The following is a 19,395-nucleotide window of genomic DNA, read 5'->3' as shown; positions in this document are numbered from 1 at the left end:
TCTCCAGAAAGGTCTCCCCTATCCCCTCCCCCACCGCACTCTGCAGGCAGTCAGGAGCGCCCGGCGTGCGGGCAGGCGCCGGGGCGCCGGCTCACATGGTGTAGTCCTTCTCCTCCTTGATGCGCTCGATGTTGTGCCGCAGCACCGTGTTCTCGTGCTCCGTCTCGGCCAGCTCTTGGGCCACCTCCTCCAGCTCCTCCTTCCGCTCCTCCAGGAACCTTTTGGCCATCTGGCGCTCTCCCTTCTGCATCTTGACCTGTGTGGGGGCACGCAGCCAGGGGCCACTGAGGGGAGGCGGCCCCTCCCCACATCTCGAGGCCTGTCGCTCGGGACCAAGGCAGGGCACCTCGGACTGAGCGCGCAAGTGTCATGGCTGGAGGTGGGGGTGGGGGTCCTCTGGGCGCAGCTCAGTCAGGCGCCCATTGACCCTGAGCGGTCACTGTTCCTCTCATCTCCTCGCTGAGGAAATGGAGGGGACGGCGCCTGGGTGACTTTCTGCTTGGGGAAGGAGCCAGGATACAAACGGTGGTTCAGCTGGCACACCACCGGAGGAGGTGTCACTAACCGGCCCCCACCCCGCAGGCAGGGAGGAAGGCAGGCCTGTTGCCAGGCAACCACCAGCCCCAGGTTCTCTGGGGAGGGCCCGTGGGCCCTGGGTGTAGGGGGCTACTAAGGACATGGCCCCCACAAGCAGCCACAGCCTGGAGTCCACTGCCACATCCCCCCCAAAGACACAGCCCAGCAACTGAGGACAAACTTCCTTTGCCTCTCTAGGGCATTGCTTTGGTTTTTTTTAAACCTCTGCATAAAAACAGAAGAGGCCCTAGTGTTCAGAGGCCCTAGTGTTCCAGTCATTTCATCTCCAAAACAGGGACAATAATACCATCAACTTCATTTACTGTTGCAAAAAAAAAAATCAAACCAGGCCATCCATACAGAGCTCCCAGCAAGGTCAGGGCCAGGCCCGGGCTGAATGCTCGATGGAGAGGAATCCCAGGTTGCCCTGACTACCTCCACAAGGGCCTCTGAAACCCTGGGAGGCCTGCAGAGGCAGCTGGAAGGGGGTGTCCACCAGGACCCCACCTGACGGTCTCCCGTGGCCTCGGGACACTAGGCAGTCCAGACCCCTACCTCCCTCACCTCAGACTTGAGACAACCAACCGCGTTCATTAAACTGTCAATCTTCTTATCATAACGGTTCATTTTACAGTGACCGGAGTCGTCATCTTCTGTAGAGAGGTCACTTAACCGCATCACGGAGACCAGCTTTTCTGAAGACGGTGGCGTGATCTCCAGGCAGTGAGGTGGATTCTGATGTACAGGAGGGAGAAATACATGCGTTCACAAGGCAGAACTGCAGCCACTGGTCCCACCAGCCCGACTGCCCGCCGGGCAGGAAGAGTTAAAACCGCTAAAGGGCAACCACAGGGACCCCAGAGGAAAGGACACACCAACCTTCTTGGTGGAACGTTATCTCATTACCTACCCTCGCTTAAATGATGTTTCTGAAGCTCTTCTAATATAGAAATAAAAAGCCTGCGTTACAGTGTCAAGTTTAAAATGAAGGACATAACAAATCGGCAAAAATGGTGATTCCCAAAGCTGGCAAGAGTTTGGGGCAGGAGATACTCTCAAACACCTTGGGTAGACATGAAATACGGCAAGTTTTTTAAATGAATATGAATACATGATAGTGGATAATTGCAAAGACACACAAAACTTTTCTAATAGGTATTTTAAGGACAAGTGGAGATTTGAATTTTGACCCAACACTATATGATTAATAAATGAAGTTAGTTGGGAAAAAAAAAATAGAAGTGAAGTTTTTAGGATTAATCATTGCTATTTTGGCATGGAGAAAATGGTTTTAGAAAAGCATACAGACTAATTTAGGGTTAAAACAGTGTGTCTGGAAAATATTTACTTAAATATATCAACAGAAAAAAATATTTTTAAAAAATGCGTGTGCCCCTTGGAGAAGTTTATGTAAAGCTGAGTAAGACCTTTGAGACTTCAAAAAGAAATTCTAATTTAGGGGCCAGCATTTCCATGGGGTTTTGATACATTGAACTTTTTGACTCTCTCATTCTATACATTTATTCCAGTGCATTAAGTAATTGTTATTTCTCATTATTTGCAGTTTTTTGCTTCTCTTAAGCTAAGGTGGTTAAACTTCTGTGCCAATTTCTAGGGCAAGACGATGGCTATCAGGAATAAAAGGATGTGTTTTACAAGCGTGTAGCTGGTATGTCAGACAAGTAAAACACATAGGGTGCAATTTTAAAATGTATGTGTTCTTTATCCCAATACACTGTATTTTGAGGGATTTATCAAGAATAACTAAGAATGTAAATCAATATTTAAATTCAAGGATATAGATATTTAAATTAGGATATAGATAAATGTACAAGAAGATAGTACAAGTTAAAAACTTAACAGTACACAGATGTACACACAATGGAATAAGGCCTTAAAAAATAATGTACAATGTAAATATAGTCAAAATATGAGGAAAAAAAGGTTGTTCAATAAAATATAATCCCACTGCTACAGAAATCAGAAGAATGAGTATATTCACAAGAAAAGATCCGGAAAGCTGGCACCTAAAGTTACCGGGGTCTTCTCGGGGTGGTGGAATTACAGGTCTTATTTACTTTCTTCCCTGGGCTGATTTTGATTTTCTGATTTTTTGACAATGACTGTGCATTGCTTTTATATGAAAAAAAAGTTATTCTTAATCTATAAAAGGAGGACAATAGGAAAATATATAGATGGTACGATTATAATTTAAAAAAAGGAAAAACTCCGCATCAGAAAAAGTGATGATAAATGCACCAAAATAGTAACAGCTTCACTGGTTTCGTTCAGGGGTGGGAGCGAGAACAGGACCAGAAAGGACCTTCTGGGGAAGCTGGTGATGCGGTTTCTGGAGGTGACAGTCACACAGTTTGTAAAAAGCCATCAAGCAGCACGCTTCTGATTCGTGTGCTCAAACTACAGGTGACTGTCTCTTTTATGGTATTTTCAATTTTCCATCATAAAAACAGATGACTGGCTTAATAGTAGAGGGGGAAAAAAAACTCAGACGTGCTTTCTCCCAAAGTTATCTTAGCTACCAGAAGAGGTTTTAAAAATCAAACAATAAAAAAAAAAATCAAACAAGGATCCCCACATCACACAGCAGCTACTGGAGTCCATGTCCAGCTCCACCACAAACTTTCTCCTCCTAAGGTCTTTTCTCTCTTGTCGATAATGGAAAGGGTGGGCTGAGGCCTGCTGGGAACCTGGAAGGCCACTGAAAAGTGGAGAGGAGCTAGTCCGAGAGGACGGCATGAGAGACAGCGACTGCTCAAGGGACAGTCAGGCACGTCTCTGGGCCCCTCCACTTCCAGGAATCTGGGGGCCCAGGCCTGGAAGGGGCACTGAGCTTTCCAGAGGGGACCACAGCTCCTAGCAACCCACGTCAACAGGAAGTCCATTTCCACAGCGGCATGACTTTTGATATTTGTATTTCAAAAAACTACCTAAGTCTCTTCACTAAAAATTTAATAAGTGTTTTAAACTATAAAATACATTATGCGATAAACACATTTGCGGCTGCTGCTGCTGTTAAGTCACTTCAGTCGTGTCTGACTCTGTGCGACCCCATAGACGGCAGCCCACCAGGCTCCCCGGTCCCTGGGATTCTCCAGGCAAGAACACTGGAGTGGGTTGCCATTTCCTTCTCCAATGCATGAAAGTGAAAAGTGAAAGTGAAGTCGCTCAGTTGTGTCCGACTCTTAGCAACCCCATGGACTGCAGCCCACCAGACTCCCCTGTCCCTGGGATTTAGGCAGCCGCAAAAAGATAAAGCAGTAAAGCCTCCCACTCCCAGAGGTAATCACTGCTTACTACTTCTAGTACTGCCTCCCAGAAAATGTTTGTACATACAAACATATTCATACACACGTGGACACACAGATGTCCTTTTCTGCACAAACAGGGCCACACTCTCCACGCTGTGCCGCTTGGTGCTTGGAGAGACATCCACCTTGATCTAGCAGTGGTTGTGTGGCATTCCATTGCGCGGATGCACCTTAATTTTAACCAATACCCTCCTAACAAACAGTTAGATGGCGTCTAATTTTTCCCTAATACAAACAACGCCTCAGCAAACATCCTGTTACACACAGATTCCTGTGCTCTTCTGTGACTTTTTGAGCATCAATTCCCAAGTGCAGAACTACAGAATCCATGTTTAGATAAATGCTGCCAAACCATTCACTCAAAAACTATCTAGAAAGATTTGGTGATACCCCCATATGCTTGTCAACAGAAGATATTCTGAATCTTTTCAACTTCTTTCCACTCAACAAAAATGATAGCTTGCTATTTTTTTGAAAATGTAGTTGGCTCTAATTTACATTTCACTGATTGTTAGTGAGGTACACATGGTAGAAAATCTTAGAAATCATTTTAATTCCAATCTTCCTTGGAGAGAGATGTCAGAACACTTTTCAGGTACTCCTGAGAATACCAAACTCCCTTTGTCTCTTAGGGATTAAATGAGTCAGGGAGTCAAGAGCATGAAGTATGAAGTAAACTTCAAAGTAATTATGATTATGTCTAATTTTAAAAGTAATAAGCTCTCAGAAAAAGAATAAATCTTGCAAAATAGAGCAGGCATCATTCTCTTAAGTTACAGTCATCCCTCGGTAACCACAAGGACTGGTTCCAAGACCATCATGGATACTGAAATCTGAGGGTGCTCAAGTCCCTTATGTAAAATGGTGTAGGATTTGCATGTAACCTAGACGCATCCTCCTGTACACTTTAAATTCTCTGTAGATTACTTATAATACTTGATACAATGGAAATGCTATGTAAATAGTTGCTGGCACACAGTAAATTCAAGTTTTGCTTTTTGGAACTTTCTGGATTTTTTTAATCTCTGGAAGGTTGAATCCACAGACACAGAACCAGCAGATATGGTTGGCTGACTGTAGTCTCAAGGCCTTTACTTGTCTCAATCATGAGACTTCAGTCTAAAACACAGCCACAGGCCTTGTCTTATGGTTGGGTTTCTTCAGTGCAATTGACCAGAATGTAAGCATAGAGGGCAGAGCTGCCAGTTTGCAGCTGAAACCCCAGTGCACAGCAGTGTCTCAAGAAATGCATGAATTACTGCACAGAAGGATGGACGGACAAGCAAAACGTGTTGAGGCATGGCCAAAAAGAGACAACAATAATTCTCCTGGTACCTTGGCAACTAATACTGAAGGCACTTATTCCTCAGGAGATTGTTCCAATGTATGTTTTTTTTAAGTTTCTGGCCACTCCACGCGGCATGTGGGATCTTAGTTCCCTGACCAGGGATAGAACCTGTGCCCTGTGCATTGGGAGGGCTGAGTCTTAACCACTGCACCACCAGGCAAGTCCCTATTCCAGTGGTTTCGATACTATCTACAGAGTTAAGTGCATGGTCTCTTATGCGGGCGACCACAAAAGAGAAGATGCCTTCCTGGATGCGTACATTCTGGCATACATTTGTCAAGTCTGCTTCAGACACTAGCACAGTATTAGCTCCTCACACACAAATCAGAGAGGCTCCGGGTACCACCTCTAGAATGAAACACCCTGAGCCCTACACCTCCAGCTCTGCCACTCCCTCTGTGACACTTCACCTCTCTGAGCCTTGGGTTCTCATCTGCACCTTTTGGAGAACGGATGCAGCTACCACATCACGGTGTTGGAAGGACTCAAGAAGATTCTCGTACTTTCAGGGTTTAGCAAGGCACTCAGTAAGCGGGACCCACTGGGACGTCTCTGAGAGCTACAGCCAACCCTGAACCATACCAAGCATGAGGCCTGCTAGAACCTGACCAGTCCGAGAAGAAAAGCCTGAACAAGAATGAGCCTACCTCCCAATTGCATCCCACATGCCGGGCGGATGATTTTCCAGGGGGCATCCAAGGTACCTTGGTTTTCACCCGGACACTCCGCCGCACATTCACGGTGTCCCCTTTCATTCCGCGCTTATGAGATTTCTGTGGAAAGGGACAAACCCAGGGTCACTTCCCTACACAGCTGGCCGTGGCGTCACTCTGCAAGTGGCGTCCGCTTCCAACTCTGCAGGGGAGCCTCTTCTGACCAAGGCTACTGCTGCCTTTTCTGGGTGACTGTCCTGCCTACCTTCCAACCAGGCGACTGACCTCTGAAAGTGAGCGCGTTGGCCTCACCCCCCTGGCATGCTCCTACCTGGCTGTTGGTCGCTGATGTTTTGGAGAGTTTTTTTATGTGGACGTGGACAGGGGTGTTCTCATCCACGTGAACATGTAAGGGGGGAGTTGAAGAGCGGTCCTTCATGGTTCGCTTCTGGCAGGCGGGGGAGGACAACACAAAAAAGGTTGATCTGCGGATGAGTAAACTGGGCATAAAAAACGAGCTCACAGCCTCTGGGGGCCACTGAAAGCCTAGCCACCAAGCGAGCAGGACAGCGACCAGCACTACTGGCATGCGGGCGGGAAACAAGGCGGGTGTGCCGTTCAGCAGGCTCATGCAGAGATGCCAACTGAAGACCCCTGGGGAGACCCAAGGCTGCCCAAGCACAGGGGCTGAGCAACCCGTGAGTTCTACACAAGAGCCCCAAACCCAAGGCCCCGGGGTCCTCAGAGCTCCATCTCTTTGCAAGCCTGCTGGAATGCACGGCTCCTCCTGAGACGCAGTCCAGCACAGCTGGAAAGCGGGTGAGGCCGCCACGCTGGATTCTGAACGGGGCATGCGGATTAGCACAGGAAATACACAGAAGGGTTAGGGTGCAAGGCACGACAAGCAGCAGGCAGGTAAAAGACGATCAAGACAGAAAGCTGGAAGAAATGCCGAGATGAGAAGGTTGTACAGATTCTAAAGACAACATAAACAGGGCCAAACACAGACCCCCTCGCCCACCAGCAGCTCCTATCAGTCCCCGTTTTTTTACATTTTTTTCCTTCTTTCTTTTTGGAAAATTTGTTTTATGATTTTTGAAATTTGTCCGGAAAGATTAGGTTAAGACAACCTCCTCACACCCGGCAGCCTTACCACAGGCAAAACCAAATCCATCCATGAGCAGTCTATGTATGAAGGCACTTAACAGAGCACCTGGCCAACAGGGTGCCAGCAGAAGCGTGCGTTTTTCTCTGGCAAGGCCGCAGGTGGAGGGGCTGCTCCGAGCGCAGGTCACCTACCGTCACGGTAACACTGGGCGCGCCACAAGGTGTCCTCAAGACCTTTTTCTGCGTGAGACTCGTTACTCCGTTCTTTCCACACGATGGAAACCTGTACCCAGGCACAAGAACCAGATTATAAGCAGAAAACTAGGGCTCTTTTATTTCTTAGCTCTCCCAAAGTTATATACTACATATGGTGGCTAACGAGCTCACGGCTAGGAGAGCCAGTCTGGAATTACTTGGCTCCCTTGACACGAGCACCAAACACTCATGGTGTGCCCGGCAGGAGGATGGAGACATGGGGCAGTGAGCATTCGCAGCACTGGCTTTTTAGCCTGCCATTGCGTCACACGTATTGTGACCTTTTACTGAAAGGCCCAGCTGTCATCCTTTCAGGAGACAAAAAGCAGACAGCATGTGGCCAACAGTCAACATAGTAGCCTGGATGAGGATGAGAGTGCCCAGAATACTGCCTGGAACAGTGCTCAGTGAACGACTGACCTGAAACAACAGAGCCATAGGCTCCAGAATAGGCTCTGTGACTCAGTCTCATAAAATTAACCATCAGATATTCAACTAAGAGGATGGAAAATGATTATTACCTAAAATATTTCACTTGCTACCCTTTAAGCACCTAAGAGGTAGGGTGGTTATTATTTTTAAAAATTTGTAATACCACATCTTACTTATACATAAATGGTCCCCTCACCAAATATGCAAATAAAGCAAATATTTAATCTCCAAATTTTGGCAGCAGTACATCCAAGAACTCCAAGAAAGGAAGGGACTTGCGATCCATCCCACCGCCTAAAAGACAGACCCCCAAAATATGACCTTGTCCTCATCCTCCATTATTTTGGGGAAAAAAACATACAACATAAAAATGCAATGAAAAATTCTCAAGCACTTTAGCACACACTTTGTTGTATGTATGTCACACCTTGGTTAAAAAAAAAAAACAACAAATAGAGTCCTACTAATCATCTAGCAAAGGAATTACCAAACCTGGATAGAGAGGTGTTTCTCCTCAGATCATTTGTGAACACTTAAAAGTCAATAGATGTGGGAAAGCTCTCTTTCTCAGTAGGCTTTCCATCAGGGTACCTGGATTCCATCAACATATGGCTAACTGCAGCATCCACTTCTTACATGGTTATTTACTCACACCTAGCCTCCTTTCAAAAAAGATCTGAGCCTAGTATTCCAGTGACAACAATGGTGATCCTATTTGCTACCAGGAACTGGGGCACCTGAGGAAAGAGGGCCAGAGGGAGGCAGAGAGGGTATCATGTGAGTGCATTTTTTTCTCCTTCCTCCTAAAAATTAGTTTTAAATGTTTTGGCCCAGGCCTTCAGTACACAGAAACAGGGAAGCTGAGAAAAGAATCCTTCAGCCAGCCCGGCCTGGGAGCCCCTGCCCACGTTTCCCCTGCCCTGTTGGCAGAGGTGCCCCCCACAACGGCAGTACCTGGGGGAGCCGCCTGAGGATGAGGCAGACATGGTTAGGCATCAAAGCCGCAAAGGTGGGCAAATGGGTCAGCAGGCTCTGGCTCAGGGGGACCCAGAGGGGCTTGTCAATGAGAATCTCAGGGGCCCGGCATCAAACGTCCTCTCAGGGGAGGAGGGTGGAAGCTTTAGGGGTGGCTGTTGGATGAAAACTTGGGAGACGCTCCTCTACTGTCCAAGTCGCACAGCAACTGTCCTGCCAAAGTTGGGGGGTGGGGTGGGGTGGGGTGGGGGCGGGGAGGAAGATAGGAGAGAGGCTGAGCGACCCGGTGGGCAAGGGCGATGAGAGCTCTGCTCCCCAGGGAGGGACAATAGGGGGCGGAACTTCGAGGGAAAAGGACCACCACACCCAGGCCCCCCAGCGAGAGGGAAGGTGGGCTGGTGGTCACCAGCGGCGGGGGTGGTGGAAACCTGAAAGGCCGGCTAGCGTTGCGAGGAAGTTGGGAGAAAACCGCTAGGCCCCAAGTGGGCCCCAGAGGGCCGGAACCGGCGCTGGGAGCTGGAGGGATATTAGGGGCGGAGCCAGGGCAACAGTCTCCTAGGAGAAGGGGCGTTCCCGACAGAATAGACACCCGAGGAGGCCAATAGCATTTGGAGGAGGGAGGAGCGGAGGCTGCCGGGGCGGGGCAAAGTGGGCAGCGAGTGGGCAACTCCCCGACGGCGGAGGGAAAAAATGCTCCAGGGGCGCAGCAGCGGCGGCCGCTGGGCTTTTAGTATCCGAGTTAAGAGCGGGTTCGACGCCGCGTTGTGGCAGGGAGCCGGGGGCAGGATTCCCCAGGAGGGAGGGCCCCTGGACCAGGGAGGCCCTTCCAAGCCAGGGAGGCAAGCCTCGGGAGGCGGTCCCCGAGGACAGCGCTTGCCTACGAGGAGCCCGGCCCAAATAACCGCCGGGCCGAGGCGCTCCAGGGAGGGCGAGGCGGACGGGGGTGGGGGTGGGGGGCCCACGGGCCGGGGCAAAAGAGGGTGAGGGCCCAGTCTCCGTCGGCGGAGAGAGGAAGGACGACCACCCACCAGCGGGCTAGAGGGACCCCGTTTCTGCCCATAGAGAGGAGGGCGAAGCCCTGCCGGAGGGCAGCAGAGGAAGAGGTGGCAGAGCGCCCTGCCGGTGTGGCCAGGTGAGGAGAGGCCCGCCCGTTAGCGGGAGAAGGCCCGCGCCGGTGGGCGGGGCGGCGGGGGGTTGGCTCGTCCAGATTCTGACCGGAGCGGGACAAGCGTGCAGGCGGGGGGCGGCCTGGGTGGGTGGGTCGAGGGGTGTGGGCAGCAGGACCCAGCGATCCCCACGGAGGGCGCCCCTCCCCAACCCGGAGCGGCCTGGGTCCCGCCTCCCGGCGGCCTCTCACCAGGAGCGACACGGCTGCGCCCAGAAACGCCGCCTTATGAAGTCGTTGAAGTCGGAGGCCAGGGCTGTGCCATGGAGACGCCGCGGCGGATGCAGTCCGGCCCCGGCGGCGACTCCTCCCCGCTTCCGCCTCCTTTTCCGACACCCGGTCGGCAGCTCGCCCATTGGCCAGTTCAAACCCCCCCGGGAGCCTCTCGGGTTTAGCCATTTAGGCCCAGCCCCCGGCGTCACAGAGATGCCTCTCCAGCAGCAGCCGCAGCAGAAGCCCCGCCCTCTTCCGGGCGCCGCGCCGCGTCGCCATGGAGACGCGCGACGCCACCGACGGGCCCGGCCCAGGCTTGTCTAGCCGTTCAAGGCCGAGCTTAACCCCCCCCAACCCCCGCCACCGCCATTTTCACCCTGTCGTCCTCGGTTTCTCTCACTCAGGGTAGCAACCAAATTCCAGCCCGATCTCTCTAGTTCGTATTGGGCCACTGGGCTCAGAGTGAATCTGTGAAGTCGCTCAGTCCTGTCCGACTCTTTGCGACCCCCGTGGACTGTAGCCTACCAGGCTCCTCCATCCATGCAATTTTCCAGGCAAGAAGACTGGAGTGGGTTGCCATTTCCTTCTCCAGGGGATCTTCCCGACCCAGGGATCGAACTCAGGTCTTCTCGCATTACAGGCAGACGCTTTACCGTCTGGGCTCAGAGAGGGGTCACCAAATATGTTCGTGTGTCCGCAGCTGCTGCGCACTGCTTCTGGAAATACAGCCCTGTCTCTTCCCCTCCGTTGGTGCAGAGATGGACCCCCACTTCTGCACACCACCCAGACTCTCTCGCCATGCTGCACTGTCTGTCTTCGTCCAGGCTGAAGGAAGGGGCTGCGCGTTCCCCTAGATCCTCACCGCCCTCCTGCACACTATACGCCCGCTGCGTGTACAGACCTATTCCGCTGAAGTTCTCGCTGAGTCGCCATCTTCTCAACTATGCTTCACTGTCAGCCAATCGGGGTGGGGGGGGGGGGAGTGGTGTCACGTGGCTCATGGAACCACCCTGGATTCTGGAAGACTTGGACATCCTCAGGGCCAGCCTGGTGTCAGTTCCTTAACATCCTCATCTTCGTGACCTTGTGCGCACCTCAGGCCCAAGATCTACACACCGGTCCACCCTAAATCTCAAGTTCCAGCTCCCCTCCCCCTCCAAACAAAACTACTTCTGCCGTACCCCCCCCCCCAACCCTCCGTGTCTAATGCATAGTCATTCCTCGGTGTTAGGGAGCCATCCACTCCCTTGATCCATTCATTTTCTCCCTGTTAAGTGATGGAGCCCCAATCACTACTTAATCCTACCACTTGAGTGAGTCTCCCCAAAGATCAAACGCACAAATCATTTCCTTCACCCTCTGCTGAGCCTTTATCACTGTCCAGCAAGTGTTTACCACACTGGCTTTTCCAAATCTTTGCCTCTTCCCCATCCCATACACCAACTCTCCTTTTTCACAGAGGGGGGAAAAAAAAATCCACTGGAATTTCCTCCATCTTCTCTTCACCTTCCCTCACCTTTAACTTCCACCACCTTATCCCCCCACTTGAAAGGAGGTGATGTCATTCTGAGCAGCCCAAGATAATCTCCTTGTTTACAGGCCTAGGTCAAACATCTCAGTGGAATGTCTCTTGCAACCCCCAGCACAAGAGCTGTTGATCGATTCTCAGTGCTCCCACATTCAATGAACGAACATTAAGTCCCTAATTGTGTGCTAAGCCCAGTGTAAGGAGCACTAAACTAACATGTCCCACTTGGCCTTTAAGGAGCGCACAGCCAACCACTTTAGCATGACCAGATGGGATGCTTTCTCCCCAACCACTGGAGGATTTTGCCTATCCGTTTGTCCCCTCCCTACCGTCTGAGGAGGGTTTTTCTCAGTTGGTGCAGTTCTTTGGGGCCTTTGTGATAGAGAAGGGTGGAGAAGTCACCCCCTTAATACACACACACGTGCACACACACTCGCTAAGAGGTGACAGGAAAGATGAGGAAAATCTCACAAGAAGCGGAACAGAGAGATATTAGTGGGGTGCTGAAGACGGGAACAGGGACACCTGCAGTGTGTGAAGGACGTATGGTTGGGAAGAAAAGAGGGGCTCTATAACTGTGGTCTGGATGTCTGGCCCTTCTGTGGTATTTGCAAAATGCAGGAACAGAATTCGAATGATTCTGATATTTTTTAGCTGCACCATGCAGCTTGCAGACTCTTAGTTCCCCAGCCAGCGATCGAACCCACTGCCCCCTGCAGTGGAAGCAAGGAGTCCTAACCACTAGGACCACCAGGAAATTCCCCGATGTCACTTTGGATCTGGATCTGTCTTTTATGCACTTTCAGTTCAGTTCAGTTGCTCAGTCATGTCCAACTCTTTGCGACCCCATGAATCGCAGGACACCAAGCATCCCTGTCCATCACCATCTCCCGGAGCTCACCCAGACTCACATCCATCGAGTCCGTGATGCCATCCAGCCATCTCATCCTCTGTCCTCCCCTTTTCCTCCTGCCCCCAATCCCTCCCAGCATCAGAGTCTTTTCCAATGAGTCAACTCTTTGCATGAGGTGGCCAAAGTATTGGAGTTTCAGCCTCAGCATCAGTCCTTCCAATGAACACCCAGGACTGGTCTCCTTTAGGATGGACTGGTTGGATCTCCTTGCAGTCCAAGGGACTCACAAGAGACTTCTCCAACACCATAGTTCAAAAGCATCAATTCTTCAGCGCTCAGCTTTCTTCACAGTCCAACTCTCACATCCATACATGACCACTGGAAAAACCATAGCCTTGACTGGACAGACCTTTGTTGGCAAAGTAATATCTCTGCTTTTCAATATGCTATCTAGGTTGGCCATAACTTTCCTTCCAAGGAGTAAGCATCTTTTAATTTCATGGCTGCAATCACCATCTGCAGTGATTTTGGAACCCCCAAAAAACAATGTCTGACACTGTTTCCACTGTTTCCCCATCTATTTGCCATGAAGTGATGGGACCAGATGCCATGATCTTAGTTTTCTGAATGCTGAGCTTTAAGCCAACTTTTTCACTCTCCTCTTTCACTTTCATCAAGAGGCTTTTTAGTTCCTCTTCACTTTCTGCCATAAGGGTGGTGTCATCTGCACTTTATCTTAGCCAAAAGGACAAGACGTGATGGAACATATTTTCTGAATTCAAGCCACTCAGAGCCTGGTCAGCACCAGCCACTTTGTTATTTTTTTTAAGGGAACAACCCAACACTGATGAGGATGTTGGGAAACAAGCAGTCGCATACATCACTGGTACGTTTAAAAATTGATGTAACCTTTTGATAGGATGATTGAGCATTGTACACCAAAAACCTAAAACCCAACATCCTCTTTGAGCCAGAATTTACACACTTGAGAATATATTTTAATGGAATAATCATTCCAAGATGTCTGGCTCTAGATTAGTGATCACATCATCATGATTATCTGGGTCGTGAAGATCTTTTTTGTACAGTTCTTCCGTGTATTCTTGCCACCTCTTCTTAATATCTTCTGCTTCTGTTAGGTCCATACCATTTCTGTCCTTTATTGAGCCCATCTTTGCATGTAATACTCCCTTGGTATCTCTAATTTTCTTGAAGAGATCTCTAGTCTTTCCTATTCTGTTGTTTTCCTCTATTTCTTTGCACTGATCGCTGAAGAAGGCTTTCTTATCTCTTCTTGCTATTCTTTGGAACTCTGCATTCAGATGCTTGTATCTTTCCTTTTCTCCTTTGCTTTTCGCCTCTCTTCTTTTCACAGCTATTTGTAAGGCCTCCCCAGACAGCCATTTTGCTTTTTTGCATTTCTTTCCATGGGGATGGTCTTGATCCCTGTCTCCTGTACAGTGTCACGAACCTCAGTCCATAGTTCATCAGGCACTCTATCTATCAGATCTAGGCCCTTAAATCTATTTCTCACTTCCACTGTATAATCATAAGGGATTTGATTTAGGTCATACCTGAATGGTCTAGCGGTTTTCCCTACTTTCTTCAATTTGAGTCTGAATTTGGTAATAAGGAGTTCATGATCTGAGCCACAGTCAGCTCCTGGTCTTGTTTTTGTTGACTATATAGAGCTTCTCCATCTTTGGCTGCAAAAAATGTAATCAATCTGATTTTGGTGTTGACCGTCTGGTGATGTCCATGTGTAGAGTCTTCTCTTGTGTTGTTGGAAGAGGGTGTTTGCTATGACCAGTGCATTTTCTGGGCAAAACTCTATTATTCTTTGCCCTGCTTCATTCCGCATTCCAAGGCCAAATTTGCCTGTTACTCCAGGTGTTTCTTGACTTCCTACTTTTGCATTCCAGTCCCCTATAATGAAAAGGACATCTTTTTTGGGTGTTAGTTCTAAAAGGTCTTGTAGGTCTTCATAAAACCGTTCAACTTCAGTTTCTTCAGCGTTACTGGTTGGGGCATAGACTTGGATTACTGTGATATTGAATGGTTTGCCTTGGAGACGAACAGAGATCATTCTGTCGTTTTTGAGATTGCATCCAAGTACTGCATTTTGGACTCTCGTTGACCATGATGGCTACTCCATTTCTTCTGAGGGATCCCTGCCTGTTACATTACATATATTTAAGGAAAGATGACTGAGCCATTAAAAGTAAGACAGATCAATTGTTCTAAAGCGTCTGCCTGGAATGCAGGAGACCCGGGTTCGATCCCTGGCTCGGGAAGATCCCTTGGAGAAGGAAATGGCAACCCACTCCAGTACTCTTGCCTAGAGAATCCCATGGAGGGAGGAGCCTTGTAGGCTACAGTTCATGGGGTGGCAAAGAATCGGACATGAATGAGAGACTTTACTTTCACTTTCATAAAGATCTCCAAACATACAGCTGAGAAAAATAAAAGGCAAGCTGCAACGCTTTAAGTCAACCATGATGCCATTTCTGTAGGAAAATAACCTGTGTATGTTGATACATGGAGAAGGCAATGGCAACCCACTCCAGTACTCTTGCCTGGAATATCCCATGGACGGAGGAGCCTGGTAGGCTGCAGTCCCTGGGGTCGCTAAAAGTTGGACACGACTGAACAACTTCACATTTGCTTTTCACATTCATGCATTGGAGAAGGAAATGTCAACCCACTCCAGTGTTCTTGCCTGGAGAATCCCAGGGACGGGGGAGCCTGGTGGGCTGCCATCTATGGGGTCACACAGAGTCGGACATGAGTGAAGTGACTTAGCAGCAGCAGCAGCATGTTGATACATACATGTAAAAAAAAAATCTGGAGGACTACACACTGAACTCTCAGGACTGATTATTTCTGGAAGGCAGAGTTAGAGATTTTCACTTGTAAGATGTAAATTTCTATCATGTGTAAGTATTTTTGCAAAGGGTTATGTTTCTAGTCAGAAACATAACAGATCAAAAACTTGTTAGAGAAAAATAATCATAATCTATTGGTTGAAAAAATATATTGTAGGAAGAGTAAGTTCAATATAAGACCATGTACATATTTGGGAGGCTGAAGAGAGATGTAGATATATATTCATAGAGAAAAAAACTGCAAGTTTGAGATAGAGGATACATGGATGTTTCTTGTATTATTCTTATATATTCTTTAAAAAATTATGAACGAAAGGGGGTATGTAAATTGTATTAGTTTGCTAGGGCTGCTGTGAAAAGTACCATGCTCTAGGTGAATAAAACAACAGAAACTAAACAGAGCCAAACAATAGTTCCAAAGGCCAGAAGTCTGAGATCAAGGTGTTGACAAGGGACTTCCTTGGTGGTGCAGTGGATAAGAATCCGCCTGCCAAAGCAGGGGTCATGGGTTCGATCCCTAGTCTGGGAAGATTTCCTGTGCTGCAGAGCAACTAAGCCCACGTACCACAACTACTGAGCCCACGTGCTGCAACTACTAAAGCCCGTGCAACGAGAGGCTATGCTCAGCAGTAAGCAAAGACACTGCAACGAGAAGCCAGCGAACGCTTGGGAGAGGAGCCGCTGCTCACCGAAGCTGGAGAAAGCCTGCGAGCAGCGGCGAAAACCCAGCACAGCCAAAAATAAATAAGAAAAGAGAAGAGAAAATTAACCAAAAAAAAAGAGTGTTGGCAAGACCACACTCCCTCTGAAGGCACTTGGGAAGGATCTAGTCCAGGGCTCACCCCCTAGGCTTAGGTAGTTCCTAGGCAGCAGAGTCCAGCCTACAAATGGCCCTCTGCATGTGCGCGCCTGTCTGCGTCTCAATTTCCCCATTTTATAAGGCTAGTAGCTGTAGTGGATTAGGGACCCATCCTTTTCCAGTATGACTTCATCCTCACTAGTTCCATCTACAACTCGATTTCCAAATAAAGGAGCATCCTGAGGTACTGGGGGCTAGGACTTCAACATATTAACTTTTCACAGACACAGTCCAACCCAAACGTAATACATATGTTCCATATAAAGATATACAATAAAAATCAAGACTTCCCTGGTGGTCCAGCAGTTAAGACTCCCAGCTTCCACCACAGGGGCCCAGGTTTGACCCCTGGTCAGGGAATTAGAATTCCCACATTCTGTGCAGTATGGCAAAAAAAAAAAAAAAAAGATGCATAATAAAATAAACACTAATGGAGCCACAACTCAGCTTAAGTAATAAAAGGTTTTAAAAAATGTTTTTTCTTTTAACCCAGAAGGTACTATCTCAAAATGTTAATACTGACAATTTTAGTTTCCTCATTCTGTTCCTCTAAATTTTAACAATGAACATGAGCTTTTCTGGCTCATTAGGAATAATCTCAGATGAAGGAGGAGCTGTCAGCCCCAGCACTGGCCCCAGCCCTGCATGAGGCTCCCTGAAGGGTCCTCAGGCTCTGCAGTAGGCTCTCCATTTGCCCAAGGGCCTAATTACCAGCTCTTTCCATTCTGGAACACCTCCTCCAGGGCCCTGATGCAACCACCAAAAACACTGCTGAGGAGAGAAGGAATCTGTGCTCCTAACGGGGTCTGGCTTTTTCTTTCAGGTTAATTTGAGAGATTTTAAGTCCTGAATAGATCAGAGCAGGCAGAGAAATTTCTCTCAGGCAGCAATCTTGTTTTAACAAGTTCTCCAGGTAATTCGGATGCACTGTAGAGTTTGAGAACCACTTGCTTGACCATCGGGGAGGGACCTTGGAAGGCAAATCCGGTCATCCTCTTCATTTTAATAAAGAGAAACAGGCATTTCAAAGAGAGGAGAAGGAGCGGGCTTGAAGGCCACAGATAATTGTTCAGTTGCTAAGTCGTGTCCGACACTTTGCGACCCAGTGGACTGCAGCACGCCAGGCTTCCCTGTCCCTTACCTTCTCCCGGACCTGAGTTTGAATTTGCTCAAATTCACGTCCATTGGGTCGGTGAGACCATCCAATCATAAGTAGTAGAGGTCAAACTGGAATTTACCTGTTTCCAGAGACACCTCCCCACCCCCTGGCCCCATCCGACTTTTTCCTCTGACTCAGGCAGGCCACCCACATCCATCCTGATTCTCTGACATTGTCTGGAGTGTTACCGCGTGCCAGGCGCCATACTCACCTGCATTAGCTCAATGAATCCTCCAGATATCTGGTGAGGCTGGCTTGAGTGTAACCCCATTTTACAGAGCAAAAAAACAAACCTAGAGAAAAGTCAGGACACTTGCCCTTGGTCCACAGAGTTGGAAAGGGCTGGCTGAGACAACTCAAACCAGGTTTCTCAGCCCCCAGTGCCTATGCTGTGGCTAGCAGGTTTGCAGGAAGGGGTCTTCTCCAACATCCTTTAATTTTTTTATTTTGGCCACCCCATGGTTTACAGGATCCCAGTTCCCCCATCAGGGATTGAACCAGGGCCCTCAGCAGTGAAAGCACCCTAATCACTGCACCACCAGGGAAGTCCCTCTTCTCCAGCATCTGCAATTTGGCTAAGAAACCGGAAGGGAGACAAAATGTTCCCTGAGCAGGCAAAACAGTTGGCAAACAGCCAATGCCCCAAAGCTCCTGCCCTTTATGCCTAACAAAGCCCCTTGTCTCTTGGTTTACATGCAGTTGTACTGACCTGGGGTGGTGGTGGGAGGTAATGGGTAGGGTTGGCAGATAGGATTAGAAATTGTCCACCAGGAAGGAGGAGGAGACCTGGTTCTTGCCCCCTGCCCCCATCCCCTCTCTCACTTTCTCACACTTGCCAAGCATCCCCCAAACAGTGAGTGTGCCTTGGGGCAAGGTGTCCCAGCCTTTTTTCATGGCTGAGCACACACAGAAAACCAAAATATTCACACAGCATCTGAGCAGTCTAGTGGGTATTGGGGGATGTTTGAAAGTCTTAGTGAAAATTTCAAAATTCATTCTTTATAATATGTATTAGGCTTAGAAACCACTATAAAGCATTAGGGAAGATTTTAAAACTCAGTTTTGTATAAAACTTTCAAATAAAACTGGGTAAAAGAAGACAGACACAAAAGGCCAGGCACTGCATGATTCCATCCGGGTGATAGTTTGGAAAAGGCAAAAATCACAGGGAGAGCTAATAGATCAGTGGTTTTCAGGGACTGGGGTGGAAGAATGGAACTGATGGCAGAGAGGCACAGGGGAGGTTTGGGGGACACATATATATATTCCATATCTTCTGTGTAGTAGTGGTGACATGACTGTTTACATTTGTGAAATATTATCCAAGGACAGAGACAAATACTGTATGATATCACTTATATGTGGAATATAAAAAAAAATACAAGTTCAGTTTAGTCGCTCAGTTGGGTCCTACTCTGCAACCCCATGGACTACAGCACGCTAGGCCTCCCTGTCCATCACCAACTCCTGGAGTTTATTCAAACTCATGTCCATTGAGTCAGTGGTGCCATCCAACCATCTCCTCCTCTGTCGTCCCCTTCTCTTCCCGCCTTCAATCTTTCCCAGCATCAGGGTCTTTTCAAACGAGTCAGCTCTTCGTATCAGGTGTCCAAAGTATTGGTGTTTCAGCTTCAGCATCAGTCCTTCCAATGAAAATCAGGACTGATTTCCTTTAGGATGGACTGGTTGGATCTCCGTGCAATCCAAGAGACTCTCAAGAGTCTTCTCCAACACCACAGTTCAAAAACATCAATTCTTCTGCATTCAGCTTTCTTTATAGTCTAACTCTCACATCCATACCCGACTATTGGAAAAACCATAGCCTTGATTAGATGGACCTTTGTTGGCAAAGTAATGTCTCTGCTTTTTAATATGCTCTCTAGGTTGGTCATAACTTTCCTTCCAAGGAGTAAGCGTCTTTTAATTTCATGGCTGCAGTCACCATCTGCAGTGATTTTGGAACCCCCAAAAATAAAGTCAGCCACTGTTTCCACTGTTTCCCCATCTATTTGCCATAAAGTGATGGGACCAGATGCCATGATCTTAGTTTTCTGAATG

At 48.4% G+C, this 19,395-nt stretch overlaps 1 protein-coding gene across 10 annotated transcripts in view; it reads right to left on the bottom strand.

The window, feature by feature from the left end:
* The window catches only part of ODF2 (outer dense fiber of sperm tails 2), a 29,822-nt gene extending 19,424 nt beyond the window's left edge, over positions 1-10,398 (bottom strand). Inside the window, exons 1-6 of one of the 10 annotated variants that reach the window (XM_018055888.1) lie at positions 10,033-10,398; positions 7,206-7,296; positions 6,238-6,354; positions 5,901-6,026; positions 1,141-1,311; positions 96-256 (exon numbers count right to left, since the gene is read on the bottom strand). In XM_018055888.1, coding sequence (XP_017911377.1) covers positions 96-256; positions 1,141-1,311; positions 5,901-6,026; positions 6,238-6,354; positions 7,206-7,296; positions 10,033-10,196 — 830 coding nt within the window. In that variant the 5' untranslated portion in view covers positions 10,197-10,398. Of the gene's footprint in view, positions 1-95; positions 257-1,140; positions 1,312-5,900; positions 6,027-6,237; positions 6,392-7,205; positions 7,297-8,654; positions 8,890-10,032 lie in introns of those variants that run through there. The other 9 variants (XM_018055881.1, XM_018055885.1, XM_018055882.1 and 6 more) reach the window with 9 other exon arrangements.

Source organism: Capra hircus, chromosome 11, assembly GCF_001704415.2.
Source record: "Capra hircus breed San Clemente chromosome 11, ASM170441v1, whole genome shotgun sequence".
In the NCBI taxonomy this organism is placed as follows: Eukaryota; Metazoa; Chordata; class Mammalia; order Artiodactyla; family Bovidae; genus Capra; species Capra hircus.
This window is presented reverse-complemented; position numbering and strand designations above follow the sequence as displayed.